The sequence below is a fragment of the Polypterus senegalus genome, chromosome 1 (genome assembly GCF_016835505.1).
Source record: "Polypterus senegalus isolate Bchr_013 chromosome 1, ASM1683550v1, whole genome shotgun sequence".
Lineage (NCBI taxonomy): Eukaryota > Metazoa > Chordata > Cladistia > Polypteriformes > Polypteridae > Polypterus > Polypterus senegalus.
In genome coordinates this window covers 106634310-106652296 of record NC_053154.1, presented here as the reverse complement: position 1 = coordinate 106652296, position 17987 = coordinate 106634310, and the positions used below count along the sequence as shown (strand labels likewise).

Sequence of the window (17987 nt, the reverse complement as noted above, 5' to 3'; positions counted from 1 at the left end):
GCTGTGATAGATGGAACCATGAATTCTACTGTCTACCAAAAATCCTGAAGGAGAATGTCCGCCATCTGTTCGTCAACTCAAGCTGAAGCGATCTTGGGTGCTGCAACAGGACAATGACCCAAAACACACCAGCAAATCCACCTCTGAATGGCTGAAGAAAAACAAAATGAAGACTTTGGAGTGGCCTAGTCAAAGTTCTGACCTGAATCCAATTGAGATGCTATGGCATGACCTTAAAAAGGCGATTCATGCTAGAAAACCCTCAAATAAAGCTGAATTACAACAATTCTGCAAAGATGAGTGGGCCAAAGTTCCTCCAGAGCGCTGTGAAAGACTCATTGCAAGTTATCGCAAACGCTTGATTGCAGTTATTGCTGCTAAGGGTGGCCCAACCAGTTATTAGGTTCAGGGGCAATTACTTTTTCACACAGGGCCATGTAGGTTTGGATTTTTTCTCCCTAAATAATAAAAACCATCATTTAAAAACTGCATTTTGTGTTTACTTGTGTTATATATGACTAATGGTTAAATGTGTTTGATGATCAGAAACATTTTGTGTGACAAACATGCAAAAGAATAAGAAATCATGAAGGGGGCAAATAGTTTTTCACACCACTGTACATGCTTTTTCTTATTGGTAATGGTCCATATGATGCCTACTAGTTTTTTTTATTTTTTTATTACATTACAGGATTAATCAGCATAGTAAATACTGCAGTTGTGGCTGGGAAGCTTGCATTTTGACATGTTCTTTAATCCGTCTTTATAGTAAATACTTTACACTGCTGGCACCAGGAAATAAGTTAGTGACTGAAGGCAAATGTTTTAATTTCGCTTTTCTCTCTAGACATTGTATTAGTAATGTCTATGGACATTCTGCCTTATGGTAAATAAACTATTAGTTTATTACTCAGAGTCAGAGACTTGCCTATTGGAATATTTGATTTAAGGTACAAAATAATAGATTGTTTTTGATATTTGAGTATGTAGATTGCAGTACATGCACCCATCTTCTGTGATATTAATTTAAAATATGAGCACAAATTTCTCCTCTTGGGCTCTATTTCCATGTTTTTTAGATGGTTTGCTGATGTTATTTTTCCAATAGTAGTAAATACATTTTTCATATTGTCAACTAAGTGTTTATTTCTAAGCATGCATCTTTACTGTACATTGGAATGTGCATATATAATATATTCTTTTCTCATTATATTAAGGTAACAGAAAGATCATGTAAATGTCTGCCCTAAATTCTCATTTATGAAAAAAACTTTTAATCCTACTAGATAGGAAATGTACTGGCAGTTGCTGTGTGAGTTGACACGGAAATGTATATCTTCATGTTCATTAGTATGCTGCTGTTGTGATATATTCATATATCAATAATGGGTAGTCATAAACATAGGTTGAATTCTAGAGTGACCACTTCCTATTTAAGTATAATATCCTGTTGGAAGGATTAATGTTACCTGTTGACAGTAATGTGAAGCTAATGGGTTTCAAACTATCAGCTTTCATTTAAAGGGAACACTTTGTTAATCTGGAACTAAATACATGAAATCTGTCCTCCATTACTTTTATGCTGCCGAGTAAGGAACAGATAGCACAGTGGGGGTCTTAACACTTTGATTTGTATCTTTACAAAATTTTTAGTCAGCTATGTGTGTATATGCATACTTTAGTTCTGTTTTTATTGTACTGCTACAGCTACTATTTGTTTAGGTGTAACTAAATTCATATTATGTATTTGTATGTTAATTTTGGTATTTCTTGATTATTCACAGTTCTTCACTTACTGTTTACATATTCTGTGGGAAGTGATACATTAGCAGCAGTACTACACCCTTGTTTGAGAAGAAAGTAAAAGGCTCAGATTTTTTTTGTTGCTAACAGCTCTTTTATTCAGTGGCACCTTCATGTCTTTAACCCTAAACCTCTGAATTTCAACTACATTTCCTGAAGTATGTGCTTTCATAAGGAATTATTATATACATTTTTAGCTTGCATTAGGTGTAATTATTGTTATCTCATTCTGCTTAAATGTATCTAGAAAAGCAGTTCATTCTCTAGGACGCCTTGAAATGCATTGGGTGTATAAATAAGTGGATTGGAGCAAGTGCATTCAGACCAGAATACAATAAACTACTAAGATTAAAGAATATTATTATCTTTCATAAAGAATATGCTGTAAGCCATCCATCCATCCATCCATTATCTAACCCGCTGAAGAATAGGGTCACGGGGTCTGCTGGAGCCAATCCCAGCCAACACAGGGCACAAGGCAGGAAACAATCCTGGGCAGGGTGCCAACCCACCGCAGGACACACACAAACACACCCACACACCAAGCACACACTAGGGCCAATTTAGAATTGCCAATCCACCTAACCTGCATGTCTTTGGATTGTGGGAGGAAACCGGAGCGCCCGGAGGAAACCCACGCAGACACGGGGAGAACATGCAAACTCCACGCAGGAGGACCGGGAGCAACATTTAAATTGGTTAACCATTTAAATAATCAGACTTGTAAGAAGCCAGTTTAATACTTGTTAGAAGAAGTAATTAGCATTTAACAGTATACTTGTCACTAGATATTTAATATAAAACTTGTAAAATTTACAAGGAAAACTAGTTGAGTGCCATGTTATAGAGAAAAGTTTTGAAGCTGGGTGGCCGTATTTGATGGAAACACTTATTTTATAAGGTTCTTCAACTAAGAATTAGGTCTCAGTCTGTGCAAATCTGTTAAAAATTGGCATTTGGAAAAAAATATATAAATGCCACATTGAAAAATTCTAAGTAATACTTGAAATTAATTTTAAAATGTTATGAGAAATACTTGGAGAAGGATGAAATAATTTAATGTGTTTAGTGTTCTTGGATGTAGTAATTCAAGCATTAACTTTTTGTAATGATTTTTTTTTTTTTTCTTCCGTCTTTATCAGCATTACCCCATAGCTTGGGTGAATACCATGGTGTTTGACTTTAGAGGACATTTGAAGACTGGAGATATTATTCTGCGCACCTGGTCCTCATTTCCTGGTGAGTTGAAAGTATCGCATACTTAACCCATCTGACACTTTTAAAACTTGTTTTTCTGAATGTAATATATTGAAAGTTGTTTGCTTATATTTTCCTTAGAAGTTGTCTCACAGAGTGACTGATTGAATGATTGATTTTTCAACCTGTAGCTTTGTGGCATACAGAATCATCATATTTCTTTTGAAGTTTTTTTTTTTAATATAAAAAAAATTACAGTTTAGATTCCATGTGTTACACTATCAAGTTCCTTTCAGAACAATTAAAACTTTGTAAATATCTACACTAGATCTAATTTACTATTTCTTAGAGTGATTAATATGTTTAGGGTTGCTTTATCTCATTGACCAAAAAAGTCCAATTTAGGTTGTCATCATTTAGAGTGGGGGAAATTTACCATATCAAAATCAGTGCTCTGAAGACTTAATTGGAATTTTCCATATGAGACTTGCAGATCAGTTGTACTCTCAATGCAATCACTGGTGTCATCAAATTTGCCAATTTTAAACAGGTCTGGTTAGGGAGCTTGCACTGGATGAGTGTGTTATAGCACCCACTAAACAAGGAAGCAGCTCAGGATCCTGGTTGGCAACTCCCCAGGCAGATACGTGGTCCAGCTCCACTATCTGCCTCAGTCAGGTGTTACGTAGGCGTCCCCTTCGCCTGATCCAGCTGCCTGAGTCCTCAACAATGAGGACCCTGCAAGCTGGATAACACTCAAGGAATCACTTCACATGGTTGTAGAGCTGTAACTGACACTCCCTCACAATGCAGGTAATATGCCTCATTTGGAACTTCATGAGTAACTGCTCGTTCAACCAAAAGACAAACTACCAGTACCCAAGGATTCTCTGAGGTGAAGAGGATAGTGTCCATGTCTCACAACCATACAGCAAAACAGGAAGCACCAGGACTATAAAAACTTGGACCTATGTCCTTTTGCAAAGATATTGGAAGAGCCACATACCCCTTTCCATTGAGCTCATGACCCCTTGATGCTCTCCCAATCCGTCTACTAACTTTATAGGAAGAGTCACCAGAGACATGAATGATGTCGCTGCCGAGCTAAGTAAACCTCTCGACAATATCTACGCACTCTCCGCAGACAGATACGTTGCTGATGGCTGTGCCCAAGAGGTAATTTAAAGGCCTTGGTTTTTATCCAGGACACTCACAAACCCAGACAATCGGAGCCTCCGTTGACTCCGTGAAGATCACAACATCGTCAGCAAAGACAAGATCAGTGAATCTTTCTTCGCCAACAGATGTCCCACAGCGGCCGGACTCCATGACCCTGCCCAACACCCAGTCATTGAAGTCATTCACTCAGTCAACACCTAAGCATTGAACAGAGTAGGAGCAAGAACATATCTCTGACAAAACCCAGAAAACGAAAGGTTCTGTCTCCGCTCTGCATAGCACTCACAATACCAGTGTACAGGTCAGCCATGATATCCAGCAACATTGAGGGGATCAAGATCTCAGGATGTCCCGTGGGGCAGCTCGATCAGCTGTGTTGAACGCTTTACGAAAATCAACAAAGGCTGCAAAGAAACTCTACAGATATTCTGATTTGTGCTCCACGAGAACCCTCAGTGCCAGGATGCGGTTGATGGTAGACTACTTAGGCGTAAAACCAGCCTGCTACAGTTGTTGATGCGTGAGCAAATAATCAGGGATCCTATTGAGAATGACCCTAGCAAGGACCTTGCCCGGCACCGAGAGCAGTGTTACCCCCCATAGTTGCTGCAGTCCAGTAGAGTTCAATTTATTGATAAATACAAGTATTTGAAATATATGAAAACTGCATTTGCAGAATATCAACAAAAAAGTTTGGCACAAGACAGACATACAATAAAGATTCTTTGTTTACAGGTTTGATAGATTTTATTGATTTTTGTAACTTTTTCATTTATAGTTTCCTTTGGGGAATTATACCAATGACCTTATAGTGTGGTTATACCTCTTCAAATGTACAGCTGTGGGTGAGAGTGAGCTAAGCTACTGTGTTGCGTTCTTACAAACTTGAAAATAGCTGAAGTTTACCTGACACGGATCATAATGGGTTTATTGCACAGTAGAAATCAAACATAAGAAAGCAGCTCTTTGGCTACCTGTTTGTTAGCCACTTGGAGTTTCAATTTATTTTGGCACAGATTAACAGTATAATGGTACCAAGCCATTGAAGATTATGTCTGATGCTGTGTGGATTTACTGATTGTGGACTTGGTTCAAGTGAAGAATTCTGTTTGCACACCATGTGGTCCTTTGTCTGTTGTGTGATATCATCTTCCTCCGCTCAGTCTTAGTCTTTTTGCCTTGTCTTCCATCACTTCGCAGGGAAAAGTATTACAATTTTTGGCAAAAAGAAATTAGTTGTGAAATTCCCTTTTTGATGTACAGAATGTCTTCTTTTAGATTGTGATTAGTTACAAGCAAATAGTTTGAGTTTAAAGGAGTGGAGTACAGTAGACTAAAGAGTATCTAAAAGCTATGAGTAAAGTATTGTGTGGTCAAAAAAAAGTATGCCTTTAGATTTCTGCTCTGCCGACAAATTCTTTCAAATTCCCTGTTGCCAATATAGGAAAAAGGACCCTCACCTTAAACGTGAGGGTATCACTCACAGCCTTATTTGTTTAAGACCCAAGACACCATAATTATGTTATTGTCTTCAAATTATAAAATATTTTGGTGTCTGATTAAAAAGTTGGAGATGTTTTCACCAGGGATCAATAGAGAGAGAGAGTGTGAGAACAAGGAATTGGACCTCTAGTGATGACACCTCTCTTTAGATCTGGAATTCTAAGTTAATTGGACAAAAACATAGAATATAATATTTTAGTTTTACAAGATTTTTTATATTTCATTTTAAGCAAAATATTTTTCATCAAGAGTACATGTTACATATTTCAGGGTACATTTATATGCATTAAAACAGGAGTCAACACGTCATACCTTACCCAGTTTATAGAGTCATATAGACTAGAAACTCATTATGAGGTAATTGCTCATATACTGTATATTAAGACATTAAAAAAGAACACAAACAAATAAAAATTCCATGAGGCTATTTTGGAACATCATTAATGAATTCTTGCACCATTACGTTTTACACTACTCCTTGTAAAAAACATTTGATTCTAAGTTAGATTAGGTATTGTAAAATGATCCATTACTCATTAACTCTTATGTGTCAGGGCCTTAACAAAGGCTTCTTTTGGTCTGCATAACACTTACAAAATATCAGTAGATAGGTTATTCATCTCTGTGCAGTATGGTATATTGCGATAATGGTAAAATTGTTAATATGAAGGATTGTAACAATAGTCTTACACTAAATATGTAATATCAAGAGAAATTTGTCTCAGTTAAGCCAATTTAGAACATTCCAAAGTGAAGTTTTATTTATAGGTCACATTGCAGTTATGAATAAATGCATTACTGGTGCTTGTTAGTGTTATGAATACCAAAGAAGTGGTGGTTAAGGCCTTGTTACATAATAGTAAAGAAGTAATAGATACATTTTTGCAGTGCCTAAACTAGTGTGTCTCTGATGCTTATAATAGTTTTAAATAATATAAGGGTACATGTTGAATTAGGATTCTTCCTTTTAAGCTAGAGAAATGAATCCACATGCAGTAGTATAGAAGATCATAGATTTTTTGTTGAACAATTTTATCTAACGTGGTACTCTTAGGGAATTGGAATCAATTGTGAATCCAACACTATCTTGACAATATATGTGAATTCCTCTGCCTCTTCCTCCCCCGAATCAGCATAGTGTAGCACATTCCTAAAACATCTGTTGTAATGAGGCCATTGTTTACAGCTCTTTCCCAAATAGATTTTAAATGAAGCAAGATCTCTAACTTAGGTGAAAAGAAAAGAAAAAGCTCTCCTCAGCTATTGTGCAGAGCGTACTTGTGTGTTTTGATGATGTTAGTCCCATATGAATGAAAATTCTAAACTGCAAGTCTAATAGTTACCATCCTTTGCTTGCCTGAAAGTATTAATATGTTTACTATGCTGGTATGTTAACTGCTACCAAGTGCTCACTTTTTGTTTTTTGTTTGTTTTACTTGATTTTATTTTATTTATTTATTTTTTTTTTGCATGAATGCAAATGAAAATCCAGGCTGTTATTTAGTTGAATCCTAAGATGATGAGTTTTGTTTGACAGTTTAAATATCTTTTCAAAAAACTAGAAATATTGTTTTTTAGTAAATTCCACTTTGTTCCAGTAGGCAACATGTTTGTTTAGGAGCAGGATAAATAATCAACTTTTGATTTATCATTTTATTGATCATAGGCAATACCACAGAAAAAGAGTATTCTGCAAGTGTACTTTTACTGTGCATCCACCCTTTTAGCTCAGTTGTGTGACAACTGTACCCTAACACCCCTTTCTCAAAAAAGTGTTGAGCTGACTGAAGACTTTCAAGAACAACATCTGCCCTTTTCACTCCGTTGTTTTAACCAATGAAAGGAAAACCGGAAAAAAAAAAATCATTCAGTTGCAATTTGCTCATGTTTATGTAATTGCTTAAAATTTTTCAGATGAACTTGAAGAAATGCTAAATCCCATAGGGACAGTCCAGACGAACCCTTACAATGAGAATCCTACTGCCCTGCACATACGATTTGTGGAGTACTCAAACTGTCCAGTTGTATATCCTCCCTTTGATAAGGTAACCTGTTGTGCTTTTCTTGAATACTATCCTGCTTTTGTTTGTATTTTAGTAATATACATGTATTTAGTTAACTGACCATTATTTTTCAAATGTCTTTCTCTGATTACATCTTACCTGAAGAAGGGGCCTGATTTATCTCGAAAGCTTGCATATTGTAATCTTTTTAGTTAGCCAATAAAAGGTGTCATTTTGCTTGGCTTTTCTCTGTAGTCTCAGCCATTTCTGTTCTTATATCTGAAGAAATGTAAACTATGATATTCTTCCACCCCCTTCTGGGAAACCTGAAAATTACAAGCAAAGAATATTTTAAAGAAACACAGTGCTTTTCTAAACCCTTACATGTCCCTGTAGTTAGTGGATAGTTCTTTACATACATTTATTATTTCAAGAAAGAGTTGCAAAGACACTTTTGATAAATACAGTTTGGATGCAATGGCATTAAATGGCTATTAAATCTATAGTGCCATCCTTACTTGTTTTTAGTCACACTACCTTATAATTTTTTTGTCCTTGCTTTTGCTTTCTGCATCTCAGATTTTAGAAAAAGCAGCTGTGATTGCCAGAAGCAGTGACTCAATGACAATGTCTGTAAGTATATTTACCATGTTTTATGATGTAGAGCTATTTATAAACAATAGAGTGTCTCCATGCTAAACAAATTGCTCATCAATAAACCTGTGGAAGATTTGTACGGTTCTAATTTTTCCAAAAAACACAAATATTGGAAATCATCTTTTATAGTAAACATGAGAAGTGAAACCAATGTTTTCATTAGTAAGGGTGCTGAGCTAATTAAGTTAGATATACAAGACACTAAATGTCCAAACTGGGGGATGCCATATGGTGTTGCCAGATTCCTCCTCAAACTCCCACCCACCTGGCAATTCATTTTGCATTTATATGCTTCCTTTACAAGGATGTTGGGCCTACCATATGCAAGCACCATTTAGAAAGTGTGATATTAGTGTTGCTTTTTCTGTAACGTCATGAACAAGACTAAGCATTCTGACTGTCTGTTCCTTTTATTGCACATTGCCTTTAGTTTTCTAAATCAGTTTTGTTTTGTAAAATTACCCATGTGCTGAAACAGAACTACAACTATTTGTATTTACCACACACTAGGCCACTGACTGTGTTTAGTGCAACATTAAAGCTTGAATGAATGAGTATTGTGCCCAGTGTAAAACAGTACTAACAATGCATTAAAAACAAAATCACAAGTACAATAATTTTTGGACCAGACTGTCAGCCTGGATTTGGTTCCTGCTGCTATTGGAAAAAGCAACATATATATAAATAAATAACGCATAGACCAGGCACACAGATGTGTGACAGTGTTACAAAATATTTAGAGATTCCTCATCAAGATACATCTACTGTGACTAGATTTATCAAAAAGTATGTTAATGACTACCTGCAAAAGAATCATATTTCTGTGGCAGTGATTGTGGAACACCCATGACATCTGAGATTTACTAAAGTCTCACTGCACTGGATTTCAGGTTGGTTTTATGGAAACAGTACAAACAATGCAATTACAAGTTCAGGAAAGTAACCAGTAAAGCACCTGGTCCTGATGAAGTATCAATATGCATGCCTTGTATTTTCAGTTAAATCTTTAATATCTCACTGAGACAATCTGTGGTCTTTATCTGCATTAAAAAAGACAGAGTATGCCTCTGCCAAAGAAAAAAGTAGTTTTTCCCATTAGCTATGTAGCAATGGTACTTGTATTGTGATTAAATACTTTGAGACCGATTAAACACAATATTCCGTTTAAATGGGTCCATATCTGGTTCACAAATATCCACAACCCGCTTGCAGAGGATACCATCTCACACTAACTTAATTCAGTTCTGCCCACCTGGATAATACAAACTATTTTTCCAGAGTGATGTTTATAGATAAGTTGCATCTGTAACGCTGTTTTACCATCAAAGCTGATTACCAAGCTTCTAAACTTTGGTTGTAGAGGAACTTTCTGTATCTGGAATTTGAACTTTCTAGCTTAGAGACTGCAGTTTTTGCAGAGTGGCACTATTGCCTCATTCCTAGTGATCCTCAATAGAAGCACCCAACAGGATACTGTGTTATGCCCCCTGATGTTCTCTTTGTAAACCTATGATAATGGCCAAACACAGCTCCAGCTCCATCATCATAGCCCTGATGACCAACAATAGACAGCCTACAGAGAAGGTTGGCTAAAAGGAAAATATGTGAGTGTGTGTATATATGTATGTAATGTTACATATACACATTATATACTGTATATGTTTCATTCAATGTACAGTATAATTTGCCTTTTGTGTCTGATTTTGGTACTGTAATACTTCCATTAATCTACATGCAAGTAAGAATTTCATTGAATTTATTCACATGTGACAAATTTGTTTTAATAAATTCACATATTTATTTGATGCATTCATGATTTTATTCTGAAGGCAATATGCTGGCCTGGTTTGAACACCACCCAGTAAGCATAACTGATAAATTCTTTGCTTTCTGGCAGAGTCGTGGAGGAAAAAAGTTTTACATTGAGCTAAAAGAAATAATGGAGCGGGATCCTTTGTCTCAGCTCTGTGAAAATGAGAAAGACTTAATATGGAAGCTGCGGCATGACTGTCGAGAGAACTTTCCTCAATCACTACCCAAGCTACTACTGTCTGTCAAGTGGAATAAGCATGAGGATGTATCTCAGGTACTGTATTGACATTTTAGGAAATGTAGTCTAAGTATCTGTAGACTTTGTGCAGCACCCAATTAGGATCAGTAGCATATCTGTTTTAGGAAATTGGGAACTGTAATGCTAGGGTAGAGCTGTTATTTTTTAATATGCTTAGTGCAAAGCAGTTACTTAGAAATAACAAGCACAGTGGTTGTAACTGCTTCATGGATCGAATATGCAGGATTTGAAATCTATTCCTAGTTGTCTGTGTGGTGTTCTCATGTTCTACCCCAAATGTTAGGTTTTCCTTGCGATCAGCCAGTTTTTTCCTCACATAGCCAAATACTTGAAAGTAAGTTTTATTGGTGACTCTCTAAATTGGCTCCAGTAAAAGACTGACAGTAGATTTAAAGATCTTTTATTACTTCATGACCTTTTCAAAAGATGAATGCTTTTGTATTAAGTGTTGCTTAGTTTTTTACTTTTACTATTTTATTTTTGCATATCTTATAAAATATATTTTGTATATTTTTTATATATGTGTCAGAACATTAAGCTTGTCTTGTCAAGAAAACTGTAGTGTAAAAATTAACAACGTTGATCTTTAGTTGTCCATACAACAACTGTGACTTTGTGTGTATTTATTGTCTCACCTTTATACAGGTAATTTCTTAATTTCTTTAATGAATTTTGAGATGACAGACTGTTGCAATATTTAATTGCAACATTATAGGATATTAAATAGTATTTATGTCACCTATTTCACCATCATACCCAATCTGTTAAATCATAATTAACAGGTTATACTTTTGACATATAGTGCAGACCATTTTAGTCCATGCCATTTGAACATGTCATGATGATATAACTGCTAGAAGGAAAAAATTACATTTTTAATGTCTTAACCTGTTTTTTTATATTGTGGAAACAAAGTATAAGAGATGAGAAGGCATGTTCTTTTTACAAAAAAAGAAAAAATAAGTAATACAAAGGGCAGGTCTGTAGTGCTGCTATGCTTAAAAGAAAATAGTCTGTAATGATTCATTTTTATGATCATCACTTCCTGAAAGCATGCATCATTTATTAGGGTGCACATGACCCCGGACTGGAATTTAATGGTAAGTTCCCCTTGTTAAGGCCTTATGGAAATCAATATACCTAGCAAAAAGAAAAAATATGCAGCACTAAGAGATGACAAGCATTTTGATTCATTGAAGAGAAAGTGGTGATTGGAGTGGATTTCAATGGGCATGTTGGTGAAGGGAACAGTGGAGACGAGGAGGTGGTGGGTAGGTATGGTGTCAAGGAGAGGAATGAAGAAGGTCAGAGGATAGTGGGTTTTGCCAAAAGGATGGACATGGCTGTGGTGAATACGTATTTTAAGAAGAGGGATGAAAATAGGGTTATGTACAAGAGTTGAGGAAGATGCACACAGGTAGATTACATCCTATGCAGAAGTCAATCTGAAGGAGATTGAAGAATGCAAAGTGGTGGCAGGGGAAAGTGTAGTTAAGCAGCATAGGATTGTGGTCTTTAGGATGACATTGGAGATCATGAAGAGGGAGAGAGTGAGGGGAGAGCCAAGGATCAAATGGTGGAAGTTGAAAAAGGAAGACTGCAAGGTTGAGTTTAGGGAGGAGGTGAGACAGGCACTGGGTGGCAGTGAAGAGATACCAGACAGCTGGGGAACTACAGCAAATGTAGTAAGGGTGACAGCAAGAAGGATGCTTTAGCGTGACATCTGGAAAGAGGAAGGAGGAAAAGGAAACCTGGTGGTGGAATGAGGAAATACAGGAGAGTATACAGAGAAAGAGGATGGCAAAGAAGAAGTGGGATAGTCAGAGAGATGCAAAAAGTAGACAAGAGTACAAGGAGATAAGGCACAAGGTGAAGAGAGAGGTGACGAAGGCTAAAGAAAAGGCGTATGATGAGTTGTATGAGTGGTTGGACACTAAGGAGGGAGAAAAGGACCTGTACCATTTAGCTAGACAGAGGGACCGAGCTGGGAAAGATGTGCAGCAGGTTAGGGTGATAAAGGATAAAGATGGAAACGTACTCACAAGGCGCGGAGAGTGTGTTGAGCAGATGGAAAGAGTACTTTGAGAGGCTGATGAATGAACAGAATGAGAGAGAGAAGAGGTTGGATGATGTGGAGATAGTGAATCAGGAAGTGCAACAGATTAGCAAAGAGGAAATAAGGACAGCAATGAAGAGGATGAAAAATGGAAAGGCCGTTGGTCCAGGTGACATACCTGTGGAAGCATGGAGGTGTTTAGGAGAGATGGCAGTGGAGTTTTTAACCAGATTGTTTAATGGAATCTTGGAAAGTGAGAGGATGCCTGAGGAGTGGAGAAGAAGTGCACTGCTGCCGTTATTTAAGAATAAGCAGGATGTGCTGGACTGGGTGGAGAAGAGTGTCAGGAGTAATTTGTGACAGACGGGTATCAGCAAGAGTAAAAGGGAAGGTCTACAGGACGGTAGTGAGACCAGCTATGTTATCTGGGTTGGAGACAGTGGCACTGACCAGAAAACAGGAGACAGAGCTGGAGGTAGCAGAGTTAAAGATGCTAAGATTTGCACTGGGTGTGATGAGGATGGATAGGATTAGAAATGAGTACATTAGCGGGTCAGCTCAAGTTGGACGGTTGGGAGAAAAAGTCAGAGAGGCGAGATTGCGTTGCTTTGGACAGGTGCAGAGGAGAGATGCTGGGTATATTGGGAGACGGATGCTAAGGATAGAGCTGCCAGGGAAGAGGAAAAGAGGAAGGCCTAAGCGAAGGTTTATGGATGTGATGAGTGAGGACATGCAGGTGATGGGTGTAACAGAACAAGATGCAGAGCACAGAAAGATATGAAAGATGATCCACTGTGGCAACCCCTAACGAGACCATCTTAAAATTATATTGACATTCACCAGATTTTCCATTCTAAACTAGGCTTCCAATACTGGCTTCCATTTTCTAAGGTCACTTGTTGCAGTCCACAGGTTGCTGGAGCACAAACAATTTAATTTAATAAAGAAAAGAGTGTTATTATTCACAGTTTACTTTGTGTTGAAAAATTAAAAAAAGTTAGAAATCCAGAGTTTTGACTGTTGAAGTGATGAATCTAAAGCCACAATATTGTATTTCTAGCTATTTTCATCAGCTTTCATATTTCGTTTATAGATGCATGGTGACATAGCACTGCTCTTATGGTGTAACATTAACATCTTCCTTAAATAACCATAATTATCTTACCAAATGATGTGTAAACTTAATAATCTATTTTCATAAAGATCTTGGTAAAATATCTGCAGGTATTTCCCATAGATTAAACACATCTATTGACCAGTAGTTTTAGGACATAAAACCCATGGGTTTCACAGTTGCCTTTGTATGTTTGGTTTTTTTTTTTTTTTTGTCTCTTATCAGTCACCTTTCCACTCATTCATGCCTCTTGAAAGATGATTTTTATCTAGCAAGGCTTTGGTGGTGTCAGATTCTTTCTGCATATTGAGAGCCTTAACAGTGTTACAAGAAATATTACCATTTTAATTAGTTTTATTTTAATTTCCTGAACAGTGCCTTTTCGTGTATATAGGCTAGAACGTTTTTTAAGTTGTTAATGTCCATAGTTGACTTTATAATTTGAGATTGACAGGTCATTTCTTTTGCTGGCATATGTGAGGTGAGTTAATGGGGAGAGTGATAAACTAGTTTATAGATGAGGGAAGATGTTAGAGGATGGTTGTGGGGAGACAAATAGTCACTTTTTGTGTACATTGGGAGTGATTTAAATCCAGTTCAATTGAACATGTTAATAGACAAGGGTGTATGTGTACTGTTTTTAGGTGTGTTTGCATTTAATGTGTGTAGTTTATATCTGTTTGTCTTCTGACTGCATGAAACAACTCAGCCCCCGGGGTGGAACAATTTGGTAAAATATGGCATGTTTATTCTTCAAAGAAATTTGTTGAGATAATTTAATTGTTATTGAGATGTAACAGATTGTGCTGTACACAGTTTAAATGTCAAAATATCCAATTAAAAAGCACTGCCAAATTTGGAAAACGTTCTATCTTAAAATGAAGAAACATTCTGAGTGACTAAGAATTACTTTACTGTATCAATTTTATCTGATAGCAGTTACGACAACTTTGTATATTTTGCTGTTTTTCACCTATGATAGCTGTTACTGATGGTAAACAAACCCCCAGTACAAGTTAATGAAACACCAGCAGTCTGTGTGTGCAGGTAGGTAGTCACCTTCACTGGCTGATTAAGCATGCGCAGAACACTATCTGAGCTCTCACACAGCATGAGCGCAAGCTGAAGAAAAGCTGTGCATCAGCACCTCAGTCCTTCTGATACTTTTAACTCATAACATGTAAGTGAAATGATTTTCCTAACCATAAAAGTACAAAATGCCAGCAGGGAAAATCAAAACATCTACATTGTACATAAATATATCAATAAAGGACCCTGTGGCGTGTAAGCTGTTGTGGAGTAAATAAACATCTATTCAGTTTTAATTTTACACAAAAACTATCTTCACACTTCCATTATCAGTTTCAGTGACACTAATTTTTTAGGGTGACATCCTGCTGACAGGGATAGTCCCAATTTCACACACATGTCCCGATAAATAATGGAAAAGCAACTTCCTGATTTTAACAGGCTACTCATCTAATAGTTTTTCAGTGCCTCAAATATTGTCACAATACATTTAAATTACAATGCACAAAACTCCTAGGGGGAACCCTGCTTGACTAAGAACTTGTTAAAAATTTGAACAGCATCATGAGGATGACCAATAAGCACACAAAAACAGACAGCATACTGCCTTTTACTTGTTTCCACTTCAAGCACTGTGTGCAGTCATATGTGTTTACTTGTGAAAGCTCCAACCCCAGTGCCCTGATCTCACTGATGATTAGAAGAATTAAACATATGACACTTTGTGTGGGCATACTGTACATGCTGCACAAGTGTCTAAATTTGGGACTTTGAATATCTGTCATCCTAAATGTACCATTAGGGTGCCACATTTGCCCAGTATCCATAATGGTCAGTTGCTGTATAAAAAATAAAAAAGTTTGCCTTTCACTTCTGTTATTCCTTAATTTTTGTACATAACTAAATAACTCTGCAATTGCCATTTAATGAAAATTAAAACGGCCAACATGGTCAAGCAAAGGAGGAATTAATTACACAAATGTTTTAATTTTTTTTTGAGCATGCACTGTTACAGTGTGTTGCCGTAATCACCACACAATGAACAACCTCAGTCCTTTTTTTTACTTAGGTTATAGGCAAATGAGAATGGACTAGAGTCCTGTCCAGCATGGTTTTAAACCTTTTGCCCAGTCCTGCTGAGTGAGCCTTTGGTCCTTGTAACCCTGAAATGGGTTGCCCTCAAACACACCTAAATGTTACATGATGTGTACATTTTCTGACTTGTTCATATTATGGTATTTTATGTATATGCAGATTTACATCTGCTTTATGTACTTCCTGAGCTTTTATATGCTTGCAAAGAATAGTGTTGCTTCCTCATATTACTAGAGCCACAGCTGATTCATTGTCTGGGTTGTCATTTGTATAAAGTAATTGCATTCATGGATGTTTTCCCCACAGGCAAACTGATTTTGTTTGTTTCATAGGTGATTCCAAATAGGCTTGACCATGAATGAGTGTTTTCTGTTGTGGATTAGGATAGAGCTTTCATGTTTATATCCAGTATATTCAAATGTGTATTACAGTCTAAAAAATTTCAAATGGATTCATATACAGTAGCATTTCACCAACATTCTCTTTCTCAAGCATCAGTTTCAAGAGTAGGATATTTGTATTCTTGGATAGATTGGTTCTTTAATGATGGCAGAAAATGGGGGCCTTCTGTTTAATGTAAAGGGGCAGTGTTTTTCTCTACAAATATGGAAAGCTCTGTAAGAATGTCATTCCTGCTGACAGGAGCTAATGTAGGTTGATTAGTTTATATGACATGTCTGTACTGCCGTTTCTTTTTTTCACTTCTGTACATGCTATAGGATGATCCTATACTGGAAAACGTGGATTTGAGTTTTGGGTTGTTTCTATTGATGTCTGTTAAAATTTGAATTCCAGTCGTCTTACACTTCATTCTTTTCTGCTACTTTTTCTGCACATAGCACAAATGTACTCAGTTGCACCTACTGCTAATTATGTCTAATTATTATGAATATATTAAAATCTGTAGCAATAACTTGTTGATTTTTTTTAAATGCTAAATGATCTTCCTCTAATAGAAAAATGATTGAAATATGTGTGGTGTTAATTTAAGGTCAAGAGTTTAAATATCTAATCAGTAATAAAATTTATGGAACACCAAGGATATGTTTTCTTAAACTTCGGCTTTATTAGACTGGGCTAATGATTGCACTAATACAATATATCTTTAGGGGATGTTTTCTGTGCAGATACATTTGCATTTTATTTGAATTCTTAGGTTTCACTTTGTTTTTTATCCTATAATGTTACGCTAGTTGCCAGTTTAAGTGGAAGGCTTTCATCTTCTCGTTAGATCAGTTCTATAAGAGCATTTGCCGCATGTCTTGTTTTGTTTCGAAATACTTGGGTCCTGAAGTAGTTTCATAAAGCAGGTGCTATGAATTATTAAACATATGCAATCTATTATGAGGTAACAGAACTGTTACATCGATAACAACTCACAAGGATTGTATGACAGCAGGAAATATTGAATGCAGCAGCCATTTTAGGTGAGGACTTTAACAAGCTGCACTTTTTCATTTTTGTATTATATTTGCAAAAAAAGTATAAACCAAATGTTGCTACAGATTCAATCCCATCAGGATGTATAAGAGGTCACCTTTTCTTCCTCCTTATGCTTTGTTTGTGTAATGAGGTATTGTTTATTATTCTAGGATGTCAAACCCCACTCTTTTATAAACTGGTATCTGCTGTATAATGTAAGATGCTAATGGCTGAGACTGCAGGCTTGAAGTCTTAATAAATAATTTTATGCATGGTATTTTGTGTGTGTTTGTATATGTTGTATATTTTATACGTAACATAAAAATAAAATATTTTTCTTTCTCCTCAGCTTCAGTCAATACTCCAAATTTGGCCAAAACTGAGTCCCAGAGATGCACTGGAATTACTTGATTTCAACTATCCTGACCAGTATGTACGAGAGTTTGCAATTAACTGTCTTAATGTTATGAGGTAAGTATAGTTGCTTTTTGAACTTTGATAGAAAGCCTGTTGTAAATGGTCACTTCATGCTAAGTTAAGGAATTAAGATTGCATTTTGTGGAACATTTTACCTACATAGGTCAAAGTTTCAGACAATCTTTGGCAGAATCACTTACTTCAATAATCACAATGGCCAATCACAATACAAAACAGTGTAAAGAATCTTACAGAAAGTTTGAAATAAGTACAAAAAGATTGAAAATATCCCAGTGTTGTTTAGTGCTGCAATACATCACAAAAATCATACATGAAAATAATCTAAATAGCACTGTATAATCAATTCTTCAGACAATTAGAACACTAGGCGTCCCTTAGTAAAGTCCATAACTGTCACATGTTTGCTATAAGTTCACTTCC

The 17987-nt window shown here is 36.3% G+C and overlaps 1 protein-coding gene across 4 annotated transcripts in view; it reads left to right on the top strand.

Annotated features, from left to right (window-relative positions):
* Positions 1-17987, top strand: part of pik3cb (phosphatidylinositol-4,5-bisphosphate 3-kinase, catalytic subunit beta) — a 157670-nt gene that overhangs the window by 120589 nt on the left and 19094 nt on the right. For all 4 annotated transcript variants that reach the window (XM_039755648.1, XM_039755657.1, XM_039755667.1 and 1 more), the window contains 5 exons: positions 2946-3042; positions 7597-7727; positions 8265-8318; positions 10240-10428; positions 17479-17600. In XM_039755648.1, the coding sequence (XP_039611582.1) occupies positions 2946-3042; positions 7597-7727; positions 8265-8318; positions 10240-10428; positions 17479-17600 (593 nt within the window). The remainder of the gene's footprint in view (positions 1-2945; positions 3043-7596; positions 7728-8264; positions 8319-10239; positions 10429-17478; positions 17601-17987) is intronic.